The sequence below is a fragment of the Pyxicephalus adspersus genome, chromosome 3 (assembly GCF_032062135.1).
Source record: "Pyxicephalus adspersus chromosome 3, UCB_Pads_2.0, whole genome shotgun sequence".
NCBI classification, from domain to species: Eukaryota; Metazoa; Chordata; class Amphibia; order Anura; family Pyxicephalidae; genus Pyxicephalus; species Pyxicephalus adspersus.
In genome coordinates this window covers 150,501,456-150,522,558 of record NC_092860.1, presented here as the reverse complement: position 1 = coordinate 150,522,558, position 21,103 = coordinate 150,501,456, and the positions used below count along the sequence as shown (strand labels likewise).

Below are 21,103 nucleotides of genomic sequence, written 5' to 3'. Positions count from 1 at the left end.
TCAACCCCTGAACAAGCTATATGCAGCACAGTGAATATGTCATTGCAGCAAAGATAATGTCTGGGTTTGTAGAGGAATATATTAAAATTAAACTTTTTTTTTTGTTCCTGAAGGTTAACTTTTGGATTTACTGTTAGAAAGTAAGGGGTGGAAAAGTTAAGTAAAAGTACATTAGAAGTACCCTGAAACTGAAACAAATTTTGTTATTTTCCCTCTATAAAAGATAACAGTGAACTTCCAGGTATGTTAGTGTGCCTAGACACTCCAGTGCAGAATAATATATGTTATTCTGTGTGAGATCTATGGCACTGCTATTTCTTCTTGCTAGATATTTGGTGCCAGGTTTGGTTATGTCAGTACTATGTTGCTCAACGTTCTTCTTGCTGGAAGTTCAGATGTAAGGAAGCATGAAGGTGGTGCTTTCACACAGGGACACAAAGCAAACCATGGCATAGTATGTATTGAGAAAAGATCAGATGCAGGGAGACCATGGGCAATACCAATACAAGTTTTTTTCACTGTCCAACTTTTAATGTAAGGGCTGGCCCTCTGGGGATAGTTCAATTCATGTCAGTCAAGTTTTTGGGGTATTTTTTGATATTTGGAACATGACATTTGGAAATCTTAATGATTCTTCAACTCATTATAGTTTGTTCAAAAGCACAATCAGGTAAATGATTTTATTTAAATTAGGCTCACTAATCTCCCTTTGTCAGGAATTATCAGAGAGAAACAAAGGACACAATACTGAAACAAATCAAAAATCTTGTTAAAGTATGGAAAGGATTTACTCTGCCACTATGCCAGCCATAGAATACATATACCTGAGTTTATAAAGTTAGTGACAAGTGTAGGACAGTCTGGTAGGTGTTGAATAGTGCTGGACTGCTAAGAGTCTCAATTCATTTCAAAATATCCACTCAATTCTGCCTAAAGGTGTTTTAAGTGGAATTTTGGTTCCAGTTTTTAAAATGGCAAACAGGAGGGTTATTATTGTAAAGAGGGATAGGCGATGTCTCATCTGTAATAATCCCTCCTACCTGCCAGATTGCTCGGGGCATCTGTAAAAAAAGCGGAGCTGAGCATGCGCAACTCAGTTTTGGTTGCCAGGTCACCTGGCAATGAACTCCACCACACCTGCACATGTATTATGTCATTCTGTACCAGCCAATCAAGGTGGCCCAAGATTGTCTTCAGGAAGAAGATGAAGGCGCCGTGCAACAATACAGGGACAGGTAAGAAAAGCAGGTTTATTTTTTATTACCAAAAAGTAGGAGCATATGGTATGGGGACCTAGTCCGAAGTTGCTGCTTCTCGAGCCAAGCAATGAATATCTAGTGTTCTCTCCGGCCCCTTTTAGCCGGGTGCACCACCCAGCACTTTTCAGTAACCACCCAGCTGTTTTTTGGGAGTTAGTGAAACCTACAACTTCTTCCCACCCGGCTTAAAAAATTCTGGTTTGAACACCGAATATCTTTAAGTCCTCTACATGGGAAGTTAAGCCAATGTGGCTCATAAACACTTTGCATTTATCAAGTGATAAGTTGATAACTGTAGCCATGACACCAGAGATGGACATGCTGCCATATTTTATGTCAACTTCATTTTTCAATCAATGGAACAAACTAAATTAGAAAGGTCACGGTGAACTTGACCTGGGTGTGGTCACGTGACTAGGGTTGTCTGACCTCTAAACCCTTGGTTTGCTCATTTCTTAGTACCAGATACCAAGTTATTACCACACAAACCAGTCAGAGCCAAGTCCAATTAGCCTGCAATAACTTTCCAATTAGTAATAATTATTTCTTAATTTGCTTAGATGCTGGAGAATGGCCAAGGACCATATTGATTTCTTGCTTAATGAGCCAATGTTTGTGTTCGCTTCTCCAGTACATTCTGACATGCATTTATTTATCTCGCTGACTAGCACTACTCTCTTTAGCCCACCATTTACAAAAAAAAAAAAAATTATAAAAAAGGCCTCCACATCCACCTCTAATGATAATCCCGCCCTAATTGTTAACGTCTTGTTAACGTCAACAGCAGCTTTTGTAGTGACGATAACCAGTACAAAGATACCATCATCAAGAAATGAAGAAATGTTTTTTGTTAATGTACGGCATATGGCTTCTTCAAAAGAAGGGGAAACCTGTGGGTAAAGAACCATATACCCAGAGGTTATGTGAGGAGGTTTAAATTTTCCTAAATCCTCATTAAGAAAAAATAAATGTATAAAAAACCAAAGCCACATACCTGAAATACTTTTGCTGTCTTTTTTTTAATTTCAGAAAGTTCAGGTATGTAAGATTTAAAGTCTTGCATCCCTGGCTGTAGGGTAGATCCGTTGCCTTGTCAGGTCCTCAAGAGGCTTAGCATAGCCATCCTTGCATGCCAATACTTAACTTCACTGCTAGGGAACTGAATGACAGCAAAGATATAGGCCATGCAAGCATTTTTAGCTAAAGCATACAGAATCATGGGAAATATAGTTTTGTGCTACTCCATAGGAAATTCTGGCTCAGAGGGACAAAGTGAGATGCTTACGGACCGTAAATTAAGTGTTTTGGGATATAATTATGAAAAATATTTCTATATTGGTGGATTGACATGGATAACTGATTATTACAGTGAGGTTTCATTACTACTTATATTGTGTGTATAGCATATGAAAATAAGATCAGTAGATGCTGTAGTTGCATAGTTTGCAGATTAAAACAAACAAGTAAAGGACAAGCTACAAATTGTTTATCTGCTATAGTTCACTTTGCACTTGAGAATTATACTGTAGCAGCTCTGGTAGTTATTATGTTGAGTCACAGAGCAAAATGAATACTAGTACATTGTATTAAAATGGATGTAAACCTAATGGGCTTCAGGATTTGTTTTCTTAAGATCCCAACAAGTTCTGTTCTGGATCCTGGACCTGGAAGCTTTGCAGAGATTTTGGTGGGATAAAGCTTCCAGCTCTAACTCATTAGAAAGCTGACTGATGCTCATGGTTTCCTCTCATCCTGGGAACCTGCTGATGGGCGAAAGGGGGACTGCTGATAGAACACTAAAAAGGCACTGTGCTGTGTTTTGAGAACCCATTAGGAAGCCTCTCTTAGTTAGGAACTGACATGATAGTGGTGTGGAAAAGCAGATGCCATGTTTGTTTGACTGGTTACTGCTTTGCTCTATAAAATTGCAGGACAATGCTGCTTAGGTTGTTTCTGTTTCCTACATGGAAGAGTCAGGTGCAACAAAAAAAAAAGGGACACAGCCTGCAGAATAAACCCACGGAATATCTCGGTTCCATATTCCAGAACTAGTTCCTCCTCCACTTTCTCGGCAGCTTCTTCTCTTTTCACCCTTTCATCATTAGTAGGCCTGGCAAAATCTCTAACCTAACCTTCTAGAGTAAATATCATCTTTTGCTGTGTAGGAGTTAGGGTTTAACACTGCATTTCCAAAAGTTTCATAATTTTAGATCAGTTCTCCACAATAGATTTAAAATGAGGAAACACACACACAATATGCAGCTCTACCTCTAGCTCTCCTGAAAAAAATACCTAAAAGACAATACTTATCATCTGGCACTCACCGCTATAGAGACCGCACTGATCACAGCTCCAGAATAACCCAGGATAAACTTGGATGTTGGAGAAGGCTGTGAAGACAAAAAAGAAAGTTAGATGTCACACAATGGCATTAATATATATATAATGTACATTCTGTATGTGTGATTTGTAGCCATGATTGTAGTTTTGATTTTTAGATGTCATCTGCAAATGCTCACCTTTTTTTGGTGAATTACACATGCATTTTTAAATGTTTAGGGTTGCCTTTCAGATTATTTTCTTTTCTAAATTTGCAATATATATAAATTTTACTGGCGCTGAAAATTCCACAGTCAAAAAACATGTACGGGTTTGAAGGACATGTGCTGTATTAAGATGACAATTTGCTTGGTGCGTTAGTGGAGAGAATTTAGGGGAAAAAAGAGGATATCTGTATTTAGAGCAGTACACACCAGTGTAAATGGTTTGCGATAGAGAATTCTGGGAAAAAAGGTCTTTTAGATAGGGATATCTATATGTGAAGCAGGGGCTGGATACGCAATGCAAACCAGGATCAATGATTAAGTGAGGAGGATTCTGGGAAATAGGTCTTCCAAAGGAGAGATTTCTGTGTAAATGGCAGGCTGTACAAATGGTTTGGTAAGATAGATTCTGGGGAGTATGTCTTATAAAAGAGAGGTTTCTCTATAAATGGCAGGCTGTACAAATAGTTCTATAAGGCAGATTCTGGGAAAGAAAAAAATGAAGATATCTGTATTTAGAAAATGATATGGATGAACACTGCCCTGCTGTTTGTGGAGGTAATGAGATCTAAAGGGGTCTATAAATAATTGAATGCGAGTATAAACTGACTGTCCACTTTAACAACTGTTTCCAGACACTCACTTAAGAGTATCACCTCATATCTATGGACTTTATGGAGAGATATTACAATACGGAGGTGCCTTGTATATGGTCTGAATGGTTTGGTGAGCAGCATTCTAGGAAGGAGACCCTTTTAAGCAAAATGTGCCCATGATATGGTTGTATGTGTTGCAAAATGTTTGGTAGGATTATGGGATAAGGATGAAAGATGGCTGGTTCATAAGTGAAAAATGGCAAAAAATGTAATTTTGTAAACATAAATCTTCTCTGGGTGAAAATCAAAAGGGGGCTTTCATAAAAGGTCTGGTGTGGAGGATTCTTACAGTGAAAGCTTGTCAGTGGTAATACGTGTAGTAGCAGGGTGTGGGTTTGCTTTGTACACAGGACAAGGAGCTTTCTACCATTCAGTCCTTCCTGCAGGATATAATTAGTTTAGCAGCATGGGGCCTGGGCTTCATGGTCACAGACAATCAGAGCAACCCTCCTATGGATTCTCACCTTGGTAGCATTGCGATTTGCATAGTTGACACCTGCATTGTGACTTTGATTCAGCCACTGTAAAAGGGAGAGAAGAGAAGAACGTGTTAATAGGGGAAAGCACCATACAACCTGGAAGGAGGCAAAAGACAGGGATTAGAAACACAACAGTCCCACTTATTTCTCCACTACACATCTTCCACATCTTCCACAAACAACAAGAAAACATAAAGCCAGCATATAGTACCTGGAGGACCCATAACCCCCAACATCTATATTTTATCATGGTATATATCCTTCTGAGAATTACTCATAATGCTGCAGGTTCTCCATCTTTTGGCAAAGGTGAAAATCATCCAACAAGAAAAAGTTTTTTTTTTTTTAAACATTATTTAGAAGTTTTCTTTTCATGCGAAAGGAGAGTGATAGAGGGGTAAAACAGAGGAATGAACATATAAGGATACATCAGTCAGTTACAAGAAAACAATAGGAAATACCCAAGAATATACAAAGATGTACAGGTAAAAACATATAAAGACTACAAAACATGCCACAAAAACAATAACAGTGCCAATAAGATTCTCAGCAAAACATGCAAAACATGCGTGCAATGGTTACCTTACATAGACAAGTTATAAAATTGCAAACTAACAAACTATCAAGGCCTTACAGTGGGTCTAGCAAATAGTGGAGAGTGCGGTTCATGTGGGTGCCTTTTGAGTGCAATTATCAGCCGTGATAGCCGGTGCCAGAATCTATGTAGGAGAACCAATGGCCACAAACTCGTAGGGTAAATAAGTTACCTATCTGGCCTGGATAGATAGAATGAGAAGAGGTAGAGAGGCAAGGAAGGGGTGGGTGTGAAATGAGGGCAGGGCAATTAGTGGACAAGGGCATCTGGCCTTGTACAAAGGTATTACATGAATTTAGATGTACAGTTAGAGGTTTTTACATCAGATTTAGCAGATCATAATGAGCCCAGGTGGCGACTGTATAACACGGAAGTGGTGAATTGAGACCAGTAGAACCAAGTATTAACCTCCCTAGCGGTAACTCGGAGTGTGACTCGGGGTAGAAAAAAGTTGCTAAAAGTGGTAACCCAGAGTCACACTCGGGGTTGGAACACCTATAGTATAGGTGTAGTAATAGGTCAGTAAATAAAGCGCTTACCTGATCCGCCGGGATCCCGCGCCGTCCAGCACCGCGATCTCTATCTTCTTTCTTCTTCCTGCTTCTGCATCCGATGAGTCACCGGGGGAGTTTTCGGTGACGTTGGTGCGTGTGTACGTCCCGGCCGGGCGGGAAATTCAAAATCCATTTGCATTGCATTCAATACAAAATAACTGTATTGAATGCAACACATTGGCCCTGATTTACTAAAGTTCTCCAAGGCTGGAGAGAATACACTTTCATCAGTGAAGCTAGGTTATACAGAAAACCTGGAATGGATTTCCTAAAAGCCAATACTTATTTGTTAGCAAATGTTTTCAATTCTGGACCAGATCCATTCCAGGTTTGCTGGATCACCCAGCTTCACTGGTGAAAGTGCATTCTTTCCAGCCTTGGAGAACTTTATTAAATCAGGGCCATTGGATTTTTATGTGTAAAAGCAGTACATTCAAGAACATTTTTTTTTACAGTATAATATAATAGTATGAGTATATTGTGTATTTTTTTTAATTTGAAAAAATTAAACTATATACTATTAAACTATTTTGTGTTTCAAACTTTATTATACTCATACTATTATATTATACTGTAAAATAAATTTTCATGAAAAACAATGTACCGCTTTTAGACATATAAAACTGGAAAGAAATGAACCGCTAGGGAGGTTAAAGAACTTTGAGGTTGTCCCTCGGATGGAGGAGATCAGGTCCTCCATACGTTGGATCTCATTAACCCTCTGTAACTACAGACAAAATGGTGGGGGTCAGGATTCCTCCAGTATGCAGATACGCATGAATTTGCAGCCATAATAATCACCGACTCAACAAGAACAAGTTTTGCAGCTCATCACTCCTTAGATGTGATGGCTACAAAAGTTTTTCCAAGCTGACTACATTTATGGAATTACAGAAATGTCCCTGTTGATCCTTATTGAAATCCAGTGTCCTGTGTACTGGGAACCAAAGACAATGTTGTCAGCTATCCCAGCTAACATCTGTAACTACACAATCTCCTCTTTTCTATGTAATGTTGAGGAGGAGAGGATGCGTGTAGTCCAAACCAGTGGAGCAGTTTAGGGTGACAACATTGCTCCTCCACAGATACAGTACGATGAGTGAGAGTTGTCACCCTAGGACAGTCTGTTACTGGCAGGATGAAAATAAAGGTAAGATAGAAAGGTAAAAAGAATGCAGCTACCACATTTAAGGACTGATACACAGAGATGGGATGTGGGTGCTTAGCTACCAGCTTCTAAATGTGTGACTGAAAAGTACTGTTTTTTGCAAGGGACCACCTTGTCTTTGGTCAGCTGAGTTACAAAAGCCAATCTGATAGAATAGATAACTTGGACCCCGCATTAATACAATGCTATTGATGTTGGTAGATGCAATGTTTAACGCGAGAATCTGCGGCAATTGAAAACCTCTCAGATAATGATAAATGAAAATAGTCTTGTCAGTTGTAACAAATGAGCTCTTATTAAAATACAAGAAATGTCAGAATAATTGAATAAACCAATACAAGGAGCAAGGCACCAACTAAAGAATATGATTTTATCTTGCACTGGAAATATGATTTTTCTGATTGTTTGCTTTTGCTCTTGGATATTGTATTTTGACTGACCATAGATGGGGATTATTTTTTTTATCCAATCAGATGAAGATTTTACAAACGTGTAATGGCTTTTTCTTTTTTTTGCAAAATGCTTATGCTTTTACTTGTCCTAGGTTGTTTACTCACCAAACAGAATACAGACCCGGAACACGCAAGTCAGCAACCATCTCTCCTATATTTGTCTCCTGACCATTTCCTCAAGGTACATAAGGCCCTGGTCTGGCTGCACTGCATGTTAACATGCAGAAAGTCTATAAACAATGCAACATTTTAATATCTTGCTGTTCCCTGACCCCCCACCATATGTATTTACAAATCCATAAACTATAATATTCATGATTACAGAGCTGCAATAATCTTTGATTTTCTACTTGTCTGGAGATCACCTTTACCTATCAAATGGCATAACGTTATAGGTGAACTAGAAATCCCTTTAAGTGTACAGTCATAGCTGTCAGAGGAGAGGCGGAAGTCCCTGCTGGATCTTGGGTATTTATTCCAGGGAACAGACGGCCCTTCTGATCCACACAGGAGGCATCGGTACCCACGACAGCTTTCTAAATGTCACCACAATGACAGTGACAAACACATGTCACTGAGCTGCGTGTGGGATCATACAAGTCTCCGATTTAACCTTTTCAGTCTCAGCCTATGAACGTCAGGACAAGCTCCCGATCTAAGGGAGAACTCTGATTTACATGGTTTGCTTTTAATGCCGTCATTTCAGTGCATTTCATCCATGAATGCAGCACTTACTATTTATAAAGGAACAGGTGAAAGGATAGAACACTGTTGACACCTGAACGTGCCCGCTCCTTCCCAACGCTACTTATTGTAATGTTTTATGCAGAAAGCTTTCAGGAATCTTATCAAAAACAAATAACTGGGTATACAGGGCCACTGCATTGTAATGCATATTTACTAATATTAAAAAAAGAAGAAAACGGTTTGTACTCTTGCAGTCATTTTATTACAGTCAATAATCAACAAGCACTCAATCTTGTTATATCTTCCAAAATGATGTTCAACCTACGCCACATATTGGGCGATTGCATGATAACACATCTGCAGGACGCCCTGGTCTATGTGCACTTACTAGAAGATTATTGTATGTTCTATGCTAAAGGACAGAAAATTAGATTGAGAGATGGAAGCACAGTGGGGAGCTGTAGGGAAAAGGTGTAAATGAATCCCCCTAGAGGAGTCTGCAAGCCAGAGCTAAAAGCCACCAATAACTGCAAATTAATAGGCAGCCCACAAAGAACCCCTATCGGCACAAAAACTGTTCGGGCTGCACAGTGGTAACTGCAGGCATCACAGTGTTCATGCAAGAATTACATCAATTACTAGAAATCAAAGAATGATTGTGAAGGCAATTTGTGACTACATCAGAGGCACCAGGAGCCGGCACATGCCAAGAACCTGTTGTAATTACACAATACAATGTAGTCACTATTTACTCTGGTATAGTAAGGATGCAGAAAGGGAAAGGTAGGGTGAAGGAAGAGAGAGGTAGGATGAAAAATAGGAGAGGTAGGATGAAGGAAGGGAGCAGTAGGATGAAAGATAGGAGAGGTAGGGTGAAGGGAGAAGTAGGGTGAAAAAAGGGAGAGGTAGGGTGAAATATAGGAGAGATAGGGGGTAGGGTAAAGAAAGGGAGAGGTGGGGTGAAGGAAGGGAGAGGTAGAGTGAAGGAAGGGAGGGGTAGGGTGAAATATAGGAGAGATAGGGTGAAGGAAGGGAGGGGTAGGGTAAAGAAAGGGAGAGGTGGGGTGAGGGAAGGGAGGGGTAGGGTGAATGAAGGGAGAGGAAACAAAGAAAAAGAAATGATGAAAGGAAGAAAAGGGAAAGAGAAGAAAGGAGAGGATGAACGAATGAAAAAACAGGGAGTAAGGATGGAAGAACGAAGGGGAAAGATGATGGACTAAGAGGAAGAAAAAGGAAAGAGGAAGAAAGAGAAATGATGGAAGGGGAAGAAGCAAGGAAGAAAAAGAAAGAAGGGAGAGCAAGAAAGAACAAAGAATAAGGAAGAAAGAAAAGAACAGAGAGGAGGGAAGTAAACAGAGAAGAAGGGAGAACGGAGAGGAAAGGAGAATTGTGAAGAGGGAATGAGAACAGATAGAAGGGGACAGAGTGAGATAGAGGAGAAATGAAGGGCAGAGAAAGGGAACAAGGAAAGGTGAACAGGGAAAGATTGTAGTTCTGACTGTAAGATGATACAGACTGCAGGCTTTTGGGACAAAATTATTAAATAGTATTTGGTTTTCTGGGCAGCCAGCTGTCTGTGTCTCATCATACATGGCTGCTTTGTCCTGAAGATTCTCTGATGTTACAACTGTCCAGCTTTTAAGTTTTAGCAGCTTGTCTTGAAATGTGAGAGGTAAGAGAGGCTGCAAAAGGCTGCCATGTCTGTCACCCCAGGCTCCGATATTGGCTTTTGCCCTAAAATACTAAGGGATACATATACCGGATGAGAATATAACATTATAGGATGAAAGATTTATTTTGTCCTTGTGACTTTATCCTGTGGTTTTTCCTATTAGGCAAGAACCTTTCATGACAATGGGTCACAGATGTATACATGTCCCAGACATTTTTAGTTGATAGCTGCATGGGTTGAAAAACAGGACAATACCTCTGATGTTCATGCCTAAATACATTTTTTTTATTAGGAAATTTTTGTTTTAACAATATTCCATTTTACTAATAAGTTATTTATTATTACTTATGTAAATATAGTATCCAACAATTACAACTATGAAATATATTTCACTGCAGATGCCACCACAGATGCAATGTGGCAGTGCTTGCTTTTAGGCTAAAGGGTTTATGCTCTTTTAGGCTCTCAGTCCTCCACCTTATATATCATCATAGCTGATATAGTGATCACATGATCAAAAAACCATTCTTGTTCCGGAACATCAGTGCGGACCTGAACTGTCCTGGACAACCAGGACCGAGAGCCACCAGCCAGAGGGTTAGGGATAACCTAAAAAGGACCATCCACGAAGATTGTTAAAATACCATTTCTTGCAACTTATACTGCTGGCCCTGAACAACCATGCAGTTTGGGACATGTGGCTTGGCTCTCTCAGGTCAATGAATGAATCCAGGGAGTTTTCTGATTAGCCAGAAAACTTGGACTTTTGCAAAGTAGTCATTAGGTAGCCTCATTTTTTCTTTCCGACACATCTACTTTAAACAGAATTTTTACCACCTTTATGTTAGGTGACCTACCTGCCAGAAGACAGTGGAAGAAAGGGTCTGGTTTGGCAGCAGAAGACCCACAACCTGAAGAGAAAGTAAGTAAGAATTAGTTGGTGCATTGTGGTCAGGGTGCACAATATTGAAGCTTGTTTGATTGATTTAAATTTTTGACTTTGATTTTCCTCTTATCTTCATTAAAAACATAAACCTACTGTATATCAAGAAGGCGTAAAAGAGCTAAGTGGACACCGATAGGTTCAATCAACCAGCAGACTCTAGCATCACTCGTTGTGGTGACATTTCCAGCATTAGTTTTTCTCTCCATTTTCATACCCGAGCCAGCAAAGGTGTAAATAAAATAGCTGTTAGTCTTGAGCCTCTAGCACCGACAGCCTAAGTAAAATAGTTTATAGCTACGAAAGCATTGTGTGCAATTTTCCACAACCTGTCATTAATTGGATTTCAGCCCCTTCAATCATTGAGGCTCCTCATCTCATGTGGGCATCTCATGTGGGTGTTACCTAGGTCAGACAAATATCATTTTGACACCCACCCACGAGGATGTTTTGATATTTGTGCACCTCCTCCCAAGAACCAGGCTTTTTCCATCAGGACTGGAGGCTTTTGAGAGGAGCATGAAGGCAGGGTTCAGGAAATTTTCAGAAAACTTTATACACACCACCCTGCCTGCCCTTCCACGTGTCATAATCTACCAGCATTACACAGAAAATAATGAAGAACTAATGAGGACATTACTTGGTCTAAAATAGCATGTTCACCAGGGGGAAAATGAGGAACCAGTAAAGGCAAAAAATAAGTCGATTGAACATTGGCTATGCTTTTGTACACCAAAATGTGGAGAGGAGGTTAAACTTATGCCTTTGCTAAAATCAGCAATAATTGAATTAATGTTTACAGTTCCAGAACCATCATCAGCTGTAAAGAGGAAGTGGCCTTAATTGCACATTAGGACCCTGTCTTGGAAAAAGGGTGAAATTGATGGTAATATTGATGAGGTACAATGCAGACAAATTTTCCTGCATCCCTTCCCATCACATATACAATAAATCCTATCTAAACACAAGAAAAAATGTCATATTGCAGCTTCTTAGATGTGGTGGTTGCAAATGAGGTGTATAAGAAAAAAAATCCCCACGATAATTTTCCTCTCTGTCGTTCTTACATCTTTGGTTATTCTACAATTATTACATGCTATTAATGAGACCTTAGTAAGGGAAGACGCTTCAAACAGGGTCCTTCAGTAATTTGAAAGGGCAGTCTGCATATCAGTAGCACATCCCTGCAGGGAACAGTTAACTTGTTGAATGGTAATTAACCTGCAAAACATCTTCACTATCTCTGCACAATCAGAGTATAAAAACAGCCCTGAGGCATGGAAGGTTCCTACATTAGACAAGTCAAGCAAGGCACACACAGTACAATGACTGATCACATATCTGCCTGGGTACTTTTACTTTCTATTTTCCGTTCTGCATACAATGGCATGGTGAAAGGACAGATTACCTCTGTCTAGAGATGGACAGTTGTGGAGGAGGGACTGACAAGCCATTTAAGGTGTTTTTAAGCAAAGAGAAGCAATTAATGACAATGGTAAAATTTGGGTTTCAAACCACTGGACACGAGGACAAATTAATCTCTCAAGCTTTGACACAGAATACAGATTGGTGTATTCTGTGGGAAACGGACGTTACCAATCTTGCCATATATTTTGAATTTACTGTCATATATTTAACTAAATACTGTTTTTGCTTTTTTCTTCTTTCTTTGCATTCTTCCTTTGATTTCCTGCAGCCTCTCTGCAGCTCCTTCTTGTCACAGGGTTGGTATTCTACTATTATATTGAAAATACGATGAAAATTTTTGTCCATATTTAATGGCCAAGTTGGGGTTAGGTATTTTCCTCAGCAAAATTTGAGAGCTGGGTGGCAATTAGACAGGTAAGAGCAGGATTTGCAGAAAGGACATCACCTGTCCCTTTTTACAATGTCCTAAATCACAAAAGTTCGAAGTTCTACTTTGAAGGGTGGATCACCATGCATTGTCAACACTTCGGCTACACACACACGTGCAATGATTCTCGGCTGATATCGGATGAGAATCTGACAAGTCTACAGCACCTGTCGTCCATCGTCGACGAACGATCTTAATGGAAGTGAAGGGGGAGAGCGTGCAGCGGGGTGCCACTCTGTCGTTCTCCCCCTCCCTTCCCCATAGAGCAGAGCGGTGCTGTATGTACAGCACTCGTTCCTGCATCGTGCAGTCCTTAGTCATTGGAAAGGATTGTGAAAGATTCTTTCCAAGAAAATTATTGCACGTGTGTATGTAGCCTTAGTGTAGATTTGAACAAGATAAGATTGTATAAAACCAGCATTATAATTTTTTGCTGCACCCTCTTAGACAGTTGTCACTAGTGTCTCAGCTGGACAAATACCCCTTTATTCACAGACTCGACGTTATCCCCTAAAATCCAGGACAAACAGGTGGGTACAAAATGTCCCAGGCTGATGGAAAGAAAGGTAAATAATGCTGGCCACTAGACTGAGAACATCTAGTGTGTGTTGGGGTGGTAGTGGCGGTGGGGGGGAGGTTACTGTGGGGAAAGTCTCTTTCAAAAGTAACTTTCATTACTTTAAAGGGCAAATTTTATTATCTTATTTTTGGTTGAAGTTTTGCTTTAAGTTTAAAAACTCAAATGTTTTAGTGGTAAATAGCCATCACCAACCACTATTGCTTTAAGCTCCTGGTGCTAAAAGTGAAGGTGTATGTCAACACACAATAAGTCATGACACACATTATGGGGAGAGAAAGCCCCAGCTAAAACAGCAGGCTCTCTTGCACCAACTGATTTTATAAGGGAATATGACCCTGATGTACAGTTACAGACCCTGAAAACCCATTTACGTACTTAGGATGTCATTTTTTATTGAAGATGTATTCACTCGGCTATTTAATTTAAATAAATAGACCCCTGTAAGTAATTCATTTTAGGTAATCCTTACAATAGCGGCTTAAAATGCTTTCTTGCTGAAAATACGCAACAGTTTGCGCCAGGCACCCTTGTCTCAGCAGGTTGGGACGTACATATCTGGGAGCGATGTATATACTAATTAGAGGTGAACTGTATGAATGACGGGGCTTGTTGACAGAGCAGTTTAAAGAGCATTAAGGGAGAGCAAGAAGTGTTTCTACCTGTCCGTTAATACATCATACTTAGGAGGAAAGCGGTCTTCATTAGACGGAAGGTTAGAAGGCAAAGTGAAGGTTTTCTTTCAGCCATGAGTCATCTTAGTAAGTGACCTCCAGGCTTCAACACCCTTTGAAAATAGAGGCAATTGAAGTGAGCTGCGGGGAGGACATTATCTTGTAGAAGAGTGATGATGGGACTGGTTAAAGAGGGTCAGATTGTGCCCAGGAGGCACACAGCTGTACTGCCATCTCTCAGCATCCTGTGCCCTGGAGCAAAGCTGACCTGTCTTATAGGCTGGGCCAGGCCATGCTGTGTTTACAGCTCAAGCTCGTGTTCACTTGTTGTGCTGCTGGAATGTTGTTTCCTTAACTCAGAGCAGTTCAAAGGAAAGCCTGAGACTAATGAGGCCGCTTTTCTTCAACAGCCATAAAACTGTCCAGGGAGACAGATCCCTCCAGGAAATGAGCACTAACCTACAGACCACTGTCATCTAGAGCTGTCAGAAAGGCATAAATACTGTGCCTCATCGCAATGCCTTCAAGGGAATGTATAAACATATTTAATTGGTTTTCTTTACTCATTTTGCTCATGAAATATATTTCAGGTAAATGTTGAGTGAATATTTTGTATTCTGGATCTTAACCAGTAGGCAGAGCTGTTGGCTCCTCCAAACCTTTTAGGCTTTCCTTTACTTCTTTGATGAAATAAACTATTGTTTACAGGGCCGAATATTTAATGGCAAAATTTCAGTACATTAAAGCCAAACTAAACTTAGATTTTTTTTAAAAAAATGCCTCACTGCCTGTAAAAAAAAGGGGGAGGGGCATTGCAATATTAAACTTCAGTGCAAAGCAGTCCAGTCTTCTTCATCAAAAGGTGTCTTTAGCCTTCAAAGTGTAGTAATGAACAGCGTCACCGAATATGAAAGACTGAAGACTACTACTATGGTATTATCATGTACCTGCCCCCTTTAGGGAGTCACGACCTTGCCCTTTATTCACAATGTACTGGTGCAGAGAGCACTCTTTACAGTAATTAAGACCACAAGACCCTAAAAGAAGCAGGAGGACCTTTTGAACCAAAGTGATTGGCATTTGTAAGGTAAGTTAAAGGTCAAGTGTAAATTAGCTCAAAAAACATTTCTGATGATCTTCAGTCTACTCTTTGTGTTGTATAGAGGCATTTTTTTAAAAAATAAATTTGGTCAATTAAACTGATTGTATCGAACAGCCAATGGGATGAAAGGGAAAATCATGAGTGTATGGCCAGCCTAAGAATCAAACTGTAACATGGTAATAAAAGTTTTACTATGTGCAGCCAGTTAACAAAACATGAGCATTTGCATTTTAATGATGTATTACCATTTATAAAAATAAAGGAAAGGAAAACGTAATTTCTAAAAGGACAAATTAGAAGGAGGGTAAAATACTTACTATAGGGGTCCCAAAGGGAATATAACCTAGAGATGATAAAAAAAAAAGTAAAAACAAGACAAGCAGTCACAATAACAGTACAGACAATAACTTTTTTTCTAGCACAGTCTGACACTACGTAGAGGGTCTCTTCACGATTTCCTAAGGGGCATTGCTTTCTGGCAAGGCAAGGGACTCCAAGAAATGGTTCAGCAATTAGATATTCTACGATGTTACTGAAGGCGTGACCATAGGTTCATCTGTACGATAACATTGCTGTGATGAAATATGATGATGTCATTACAGCAGTAGGATGTTGCTAGAGATGTGGCCATGGGTTCATATGTACGGTAGGATTGCTATTTAATGTACAGCGCTGCGTAATATGTTGGCGCTATATAAATCCTGTTTAATAATAAAATAATAATAATAATTGCTATGATGAGGTATATGATAGAACTAGAGGTGCGGCCATGGGTTCCTATGTATGGTCACATTCTTATGATAATTTTTATGATGGTACTGGAGGTGCAACCATGGGTTCTTATGTACAGTCACACTCCTTTGATGATATGTATCATGTTGCTAGGTTGTAACCAATGTTATATATGATGTCACTAGAGGTGTGACTATGGGTTTATATGTAAGGTCACAGTCTTGTGATGATATGTATGATGTCACTAGAGGTGTGGCCATGGGTTCATGTGTATGGTCACACTCCTATAATCTTTATGATGTCACTAGAGGTGTGGACATGAGTGCATATGTACTGTGACATCATGATGATATATATGATGTCATCATGATGGGATATATAATATCCCTGGACTAAAAATGATGCATCAAAATAAGTCTGTTGATAAAGTCAGTTCAATATAACTTTCCCCTTTTTTAATCTACAAAAATATTGCTGATGCTGATTTACTCCAATCAAATGATGGAATAACTGGTTATTGCAGCAACATACTTTGGGAATTTTTGTAAAGCAGTCAATGTGACTTTCAACAATCATTTACTGGTGGTAAACCAATCACTGTCATTTAAAACACATACAGTAGAAATATTCAACTGAATTAAACGTTTGGTGAAAGTCAGATTCACAGCTTTATAAATACACACACTGGTGTTTAAGCTTTTCTTTTACTAATTAATCTACTTTCCCCAACACACCCATGTCTACATCATAACTAAAGTTTTGAGATGTCACTTATTATGACTTTCCGATTTAATACTTCACTCTGCATGTATAAACCTGTCCTTTCTCTGTTCTCCTATGTACTGCGCCACAATATATATCAGCTCTTCCTAAACATAACAAAACACTAACCTGTGGATGTCATAAGAAACAAGTGATGCACAAATTGGATAATTGTAAGGATTTTATTTTATAGTCGTACCTGACATTCGGAAAGGCATGAATATCTTCTCATTCGTATCCGGGTGTATGATGGCCTGTGGCACAAAAAAACACAAATGTCACCTGGTTATACTCATAAGTGAAGATATGTCAGTATGTCAGGCTTTTGTCTTGCGCAATACTAAGAGTTTTATTAAAGATGTTCACCAAAGAGAAACACCTCTACTGAAATACAAGAAAAATTAGTCTTTCCTAATCACCCGTAAAACAATTTTTAGACTGGGAGAAAGAGGGGCAGCTCCAAGACCAAATCAGCAAGTAAAACTATTCCATTTGTAGCCAATGTATGTCTTAGTTTGTACGCAGTTATACCATCATTGGATGGTCTTCTCAATGTAGTATTTAAAGGATGTCTAAAACCAGAATGTAGTCAGAGGAGTCTGGAATACAGAACTGGATCATTACTTCTACCAAATGCATAGCCTTGTTTTTATTCCAACGTCACTTATACTAAAAGTATTGCCTAACCTTCATATCTTTGACATTACTCAATATATGACTTCTGATTCGATTCTACATCACCTTTATGATCTTTATGATCTTCATTCCTATGTCACCTTTACCACATGTAGAATCTCACATTCATGCCTTTGTCGCTTTGATGCACGACCTCAAATTCACTCTTATTTCATTAAACTGGATGGCTTCATTTTAATATCTTTGTCATTACTAAATGTATGACCTCAAATTATCTTCCATGTCACCTCTTCTAACTAGATAATGTCATCTTCAGATCTTTGTCACTATTAAAGGTATGTCCACATATTAAATCCTACGTCACCTCTACTGAATTTATGACCTAATCTTCATTGCTTTGTCATCTTTACCAAAAGTATGACCTCATATTCGAATGTATTCACCTCTATTAAATATATTTGGTTCAGAACATATAAAGGTAAAGATCTGGCCATGCATTTGGTGTGATATGATCCCAAGTGATATGGGATGAAGTTGAAGCCATTTATTTGATGCAGGTGATAATGGGTGGAACATGAGACCGTATGTTTTGTGCCAGTGATGTTGGTTTGAAGAAGAGACCAAAAGTGAAGATGATGAAGTGAAGATGAGACCATACGTTTAGTCCAGATGATTTGTATGTCACCTGTACCAAATTTATGACCTCATCTTTGTTTCTCTCACACATCTACCTTCTTCTTTTCAATGTAATCTTTACCAAATGCATGACCTTATCCTTGTTTCTAGGTCACCTTTACCAAATGTACAACCTTATCTTCAATTCTATACCATTCCTATCATATCACCATTACCTCATCTGGACTAAACGTATAGTCTCATCTTCACTACATCATGCGAACCAAACTTCTCTTCTTCAAACCAACATCACTGGCACCAAACATACAGTCTCATGTTCAACTGAATATATCACCTGCATCAAATAAATGGCTTCAACAATATCATTTGGGATCATCTCACACCAAATGCATGGCCAGATCTTCACCTTTACATGTTCTGAACCAAATATATGGTCACATCTATACCCTTGACTTCTTCCCATTTATTATGTATACCAAACATGTAATCCCCTTTACTCATACAATACAACATACACCTGCACACTACCATCTCCCTACCGACATAAAATGTGTTGCTTTATCTTTATCCCGAACTAACTTGTAAAAACCTAAAATGGTATTTTATGGGCATGATGACAGAATTTACCCTGGCAGCCCTTGCCTTCTGCTTTCCATTTTCCAAGCCTCTGCATTAAGTGCTCATTATTATCAGCATCATTCGTAAAAGATACAAAAAAAAAAAAATTCAACCTGGTGAATGACCCGCTGGGCATGTCAAGCTCTCACATGGCACACTGCTGCACACGCCCTGCATGTCTCACCTCTATACAAAGGTAAAGGCGGCAGATGTTAACATTTGCAGCAAACGGCATAATACAAGAAGCCTGCATTAGATGCACATAAATTGTCAACCCTTATGGCTGGCTTGTCCTTAGGCATCGTTCTTTTATTTATTTATTTTTGCAGTTTAGAAAGGTGTTTGTCGTTCCATGTGCACATCACCTGTGTGTTCTCTTTAGCACACCTGCTTTTTTTTTTATTTTGACTTAACAGTGGATTTAAATTAACATGGGGAGGGGAGAAGCATCAGTGCAATAGAGGAGCTAAACATACTAAGATATTCCATCTCTATGTAGTTAACTTATTGTAGCACTTTGAACCCCCCCTCCAGTAAAAGCCTGACGGGGGGTGCACTCATCACATCTATTGCACATTATAGTGAGTTACATGAATCTGTCTTTTTAACTCCTTTAAATGTGTTTTGTGGCATTTTAAAACTTCACCAATTAACACATACTTCATTATCCTATCATTAATTACAGGTATAATTTTCTAAGGCAAGTAAAGAAGCATTTTTTCTATTAGGCCTAAAAGAGATTTAAAAGCAGAAGGGTCTATAATGAAATGGAGGGCTAGAAAGCCAATAAATTGTTGAATTAGGGAGGAAGTGAGGTCAACTGGCATTAGGACCTTTGCTGATAAGAAAATCAGGTCCAACATTTTTATTATAATAGTATGACAAAATAAAAAAATATTTAATATATTCCCAATGCGCATCATGGATAGAGTACTGCGAAGATTGTCGTCTGGCATTACATAAGCTGTAAGAAAACAATGTACAGAATATATTGGAATTATTATTGAGGGATTTCATCTCAGTGCAACAATTCACTAGCTACACATGGCCGCTTAATCAGGGCATGTGGGTAACGGAGACCTGTAAGCAAAAAGCTGATGGGGTGAAATCTGTCATGTCCATGAACACTATTTACATTTGGCTTCCTACAAGGTGATTTGGGCTATAGACGAGGTAACACATTTTATGTAGGTAGTAGGTAAGCTGCATTCAGGTGTAGGATGCAAGATGTATGGGTGAAAATTTGAGAAAATTAGGTGTAAGAACCAAAAATAGGGCCAAGTCCAGGTTTAGTGTTTATGAAAGCCTTGGAGCATATTTCAATGATGATTCAGGAAACATTTCAGCACATCCAACCACTGGTAGCCTTGGCTGAGCAAAGATATGAATAAAGGATCATTAAGAATCATTGGGAGTCAAATGTTCTACACATGAGCTTCAAAAGGTTCTGAAGGTACAACAAGTGCACCAACATCACATGGACGCCTAACCTTTTAGACAATAGACAAAAAACATTTGTTAATATAGTTACCATCCCAAAGCAAGCATGTGCATTCCCGGGGTTCGGATATCCTATATGGGCATACTGGTTCAAGCTCAGTAACACACTATGTAGCTCCTGTAGATTTGTTCTAATAGGGCACTTTTAAGAAGCAAGGCAGATGTAACGTAGAAAGAAAGAAGCTGAGCCAGTACGACTCCCATAGAGTAAAGACCAGCTTATAAAAAACTCACCTGTTTTATCTTCTGAGCTGCCCAGAGCTGAAAAACAGAAAAATGACAACAGTGAGTAACCTTCATGTACCACATACACTGTCATATACTACTTATAGTCAGCAGATGAGTTACCACCTTCATGAAAAGCAAGGTGTTTGGTCTGCAAGAAGACACAGACTGTTTGAATAAAATTTCCATTTGCATATCTAGCTTTTGATATTGGCTGCTTGTGTCATACGTGAAATCCCTGTACCCCTGAACGATATGGTATACCGTATGTAACACCCCCTGCCCAGCTTACCACAAATCAATGGCTAACCTGCCATACCGGAGCACCATCACCTGGGTGCAGGGGGAAGATTCCATTCCAAGTAGAAGATTTATTTTTTTTCGAAATTTGAAATTGGCACACAAGTTAAGTGAACTTAGTAACAAGCATGGAAGGTGAAATAAGTTGCAGTACCTGCAGTGAACCTGCTACAGTTTTACCTTGTTCTTGCCTGCACCACTAGGTAGAACCAGTAGTAAAATACCAATAGTTTTTAAAGGTGTCTGTAAAAGTGACACTTGATAGGGTTAATTTTTCCCTCTAACTTAAACAAACTGTATTTAAAAGAGGTTCCTTGAATTTTGATATTTATTGCAATGGTGTAAAATAGCTGAGAAAAGCTGCTGTAGACTATCAGGGTTGATTTTAGTGTAAACTATGTTCAAATACTTACCTCCAGTACTCTGCAAAAGTATATTTTTTAGACTATTTCTACTTCTTGTATTTCATGAAAATCTA

The 21,103-nt window shown here is 39.1% G+C and overlaps 1 protein-coding gene across 1 annotated transcript in view; it reads right to left on the bottom strand.

Annotated features, from left to right (window-relative positions):
* Positions 1-21,103, bottom strand: part of SFXN5 (sideroflexin 5) — a 141,214-nt gene that overhangs the window by 72,151 nt on the left and 47,960 nt on the right. Inside the window, exons 4-9 of the mRNA XM_072406670.1 lie at positions 20,335-20,361; positions 16,910-16,964; positions 15,534-15,559; positions 10,923-10,976; positions 4,923-4,979; positions 3,584-3,649 (exon numbers count right to left, since the gene is read on the bottom strand). Coding sequence (XP_072262771.1) covers positions 3,584-3,649; positions 4,923-4,979; positions 10,923-10,976; positions 15,534-15,559; positions 16,910-16,964; positions 20,335-20,361 — 285 coding nt within the window. The remainder of the gene's footprint in view (positions 1-3,583; positions 3,650-4,922; positions 4,980-10,922; positions 10,977-15,533; positions 15,560-16,909; positions 16,965-20,334; positions 20,362-21,103) is intronic.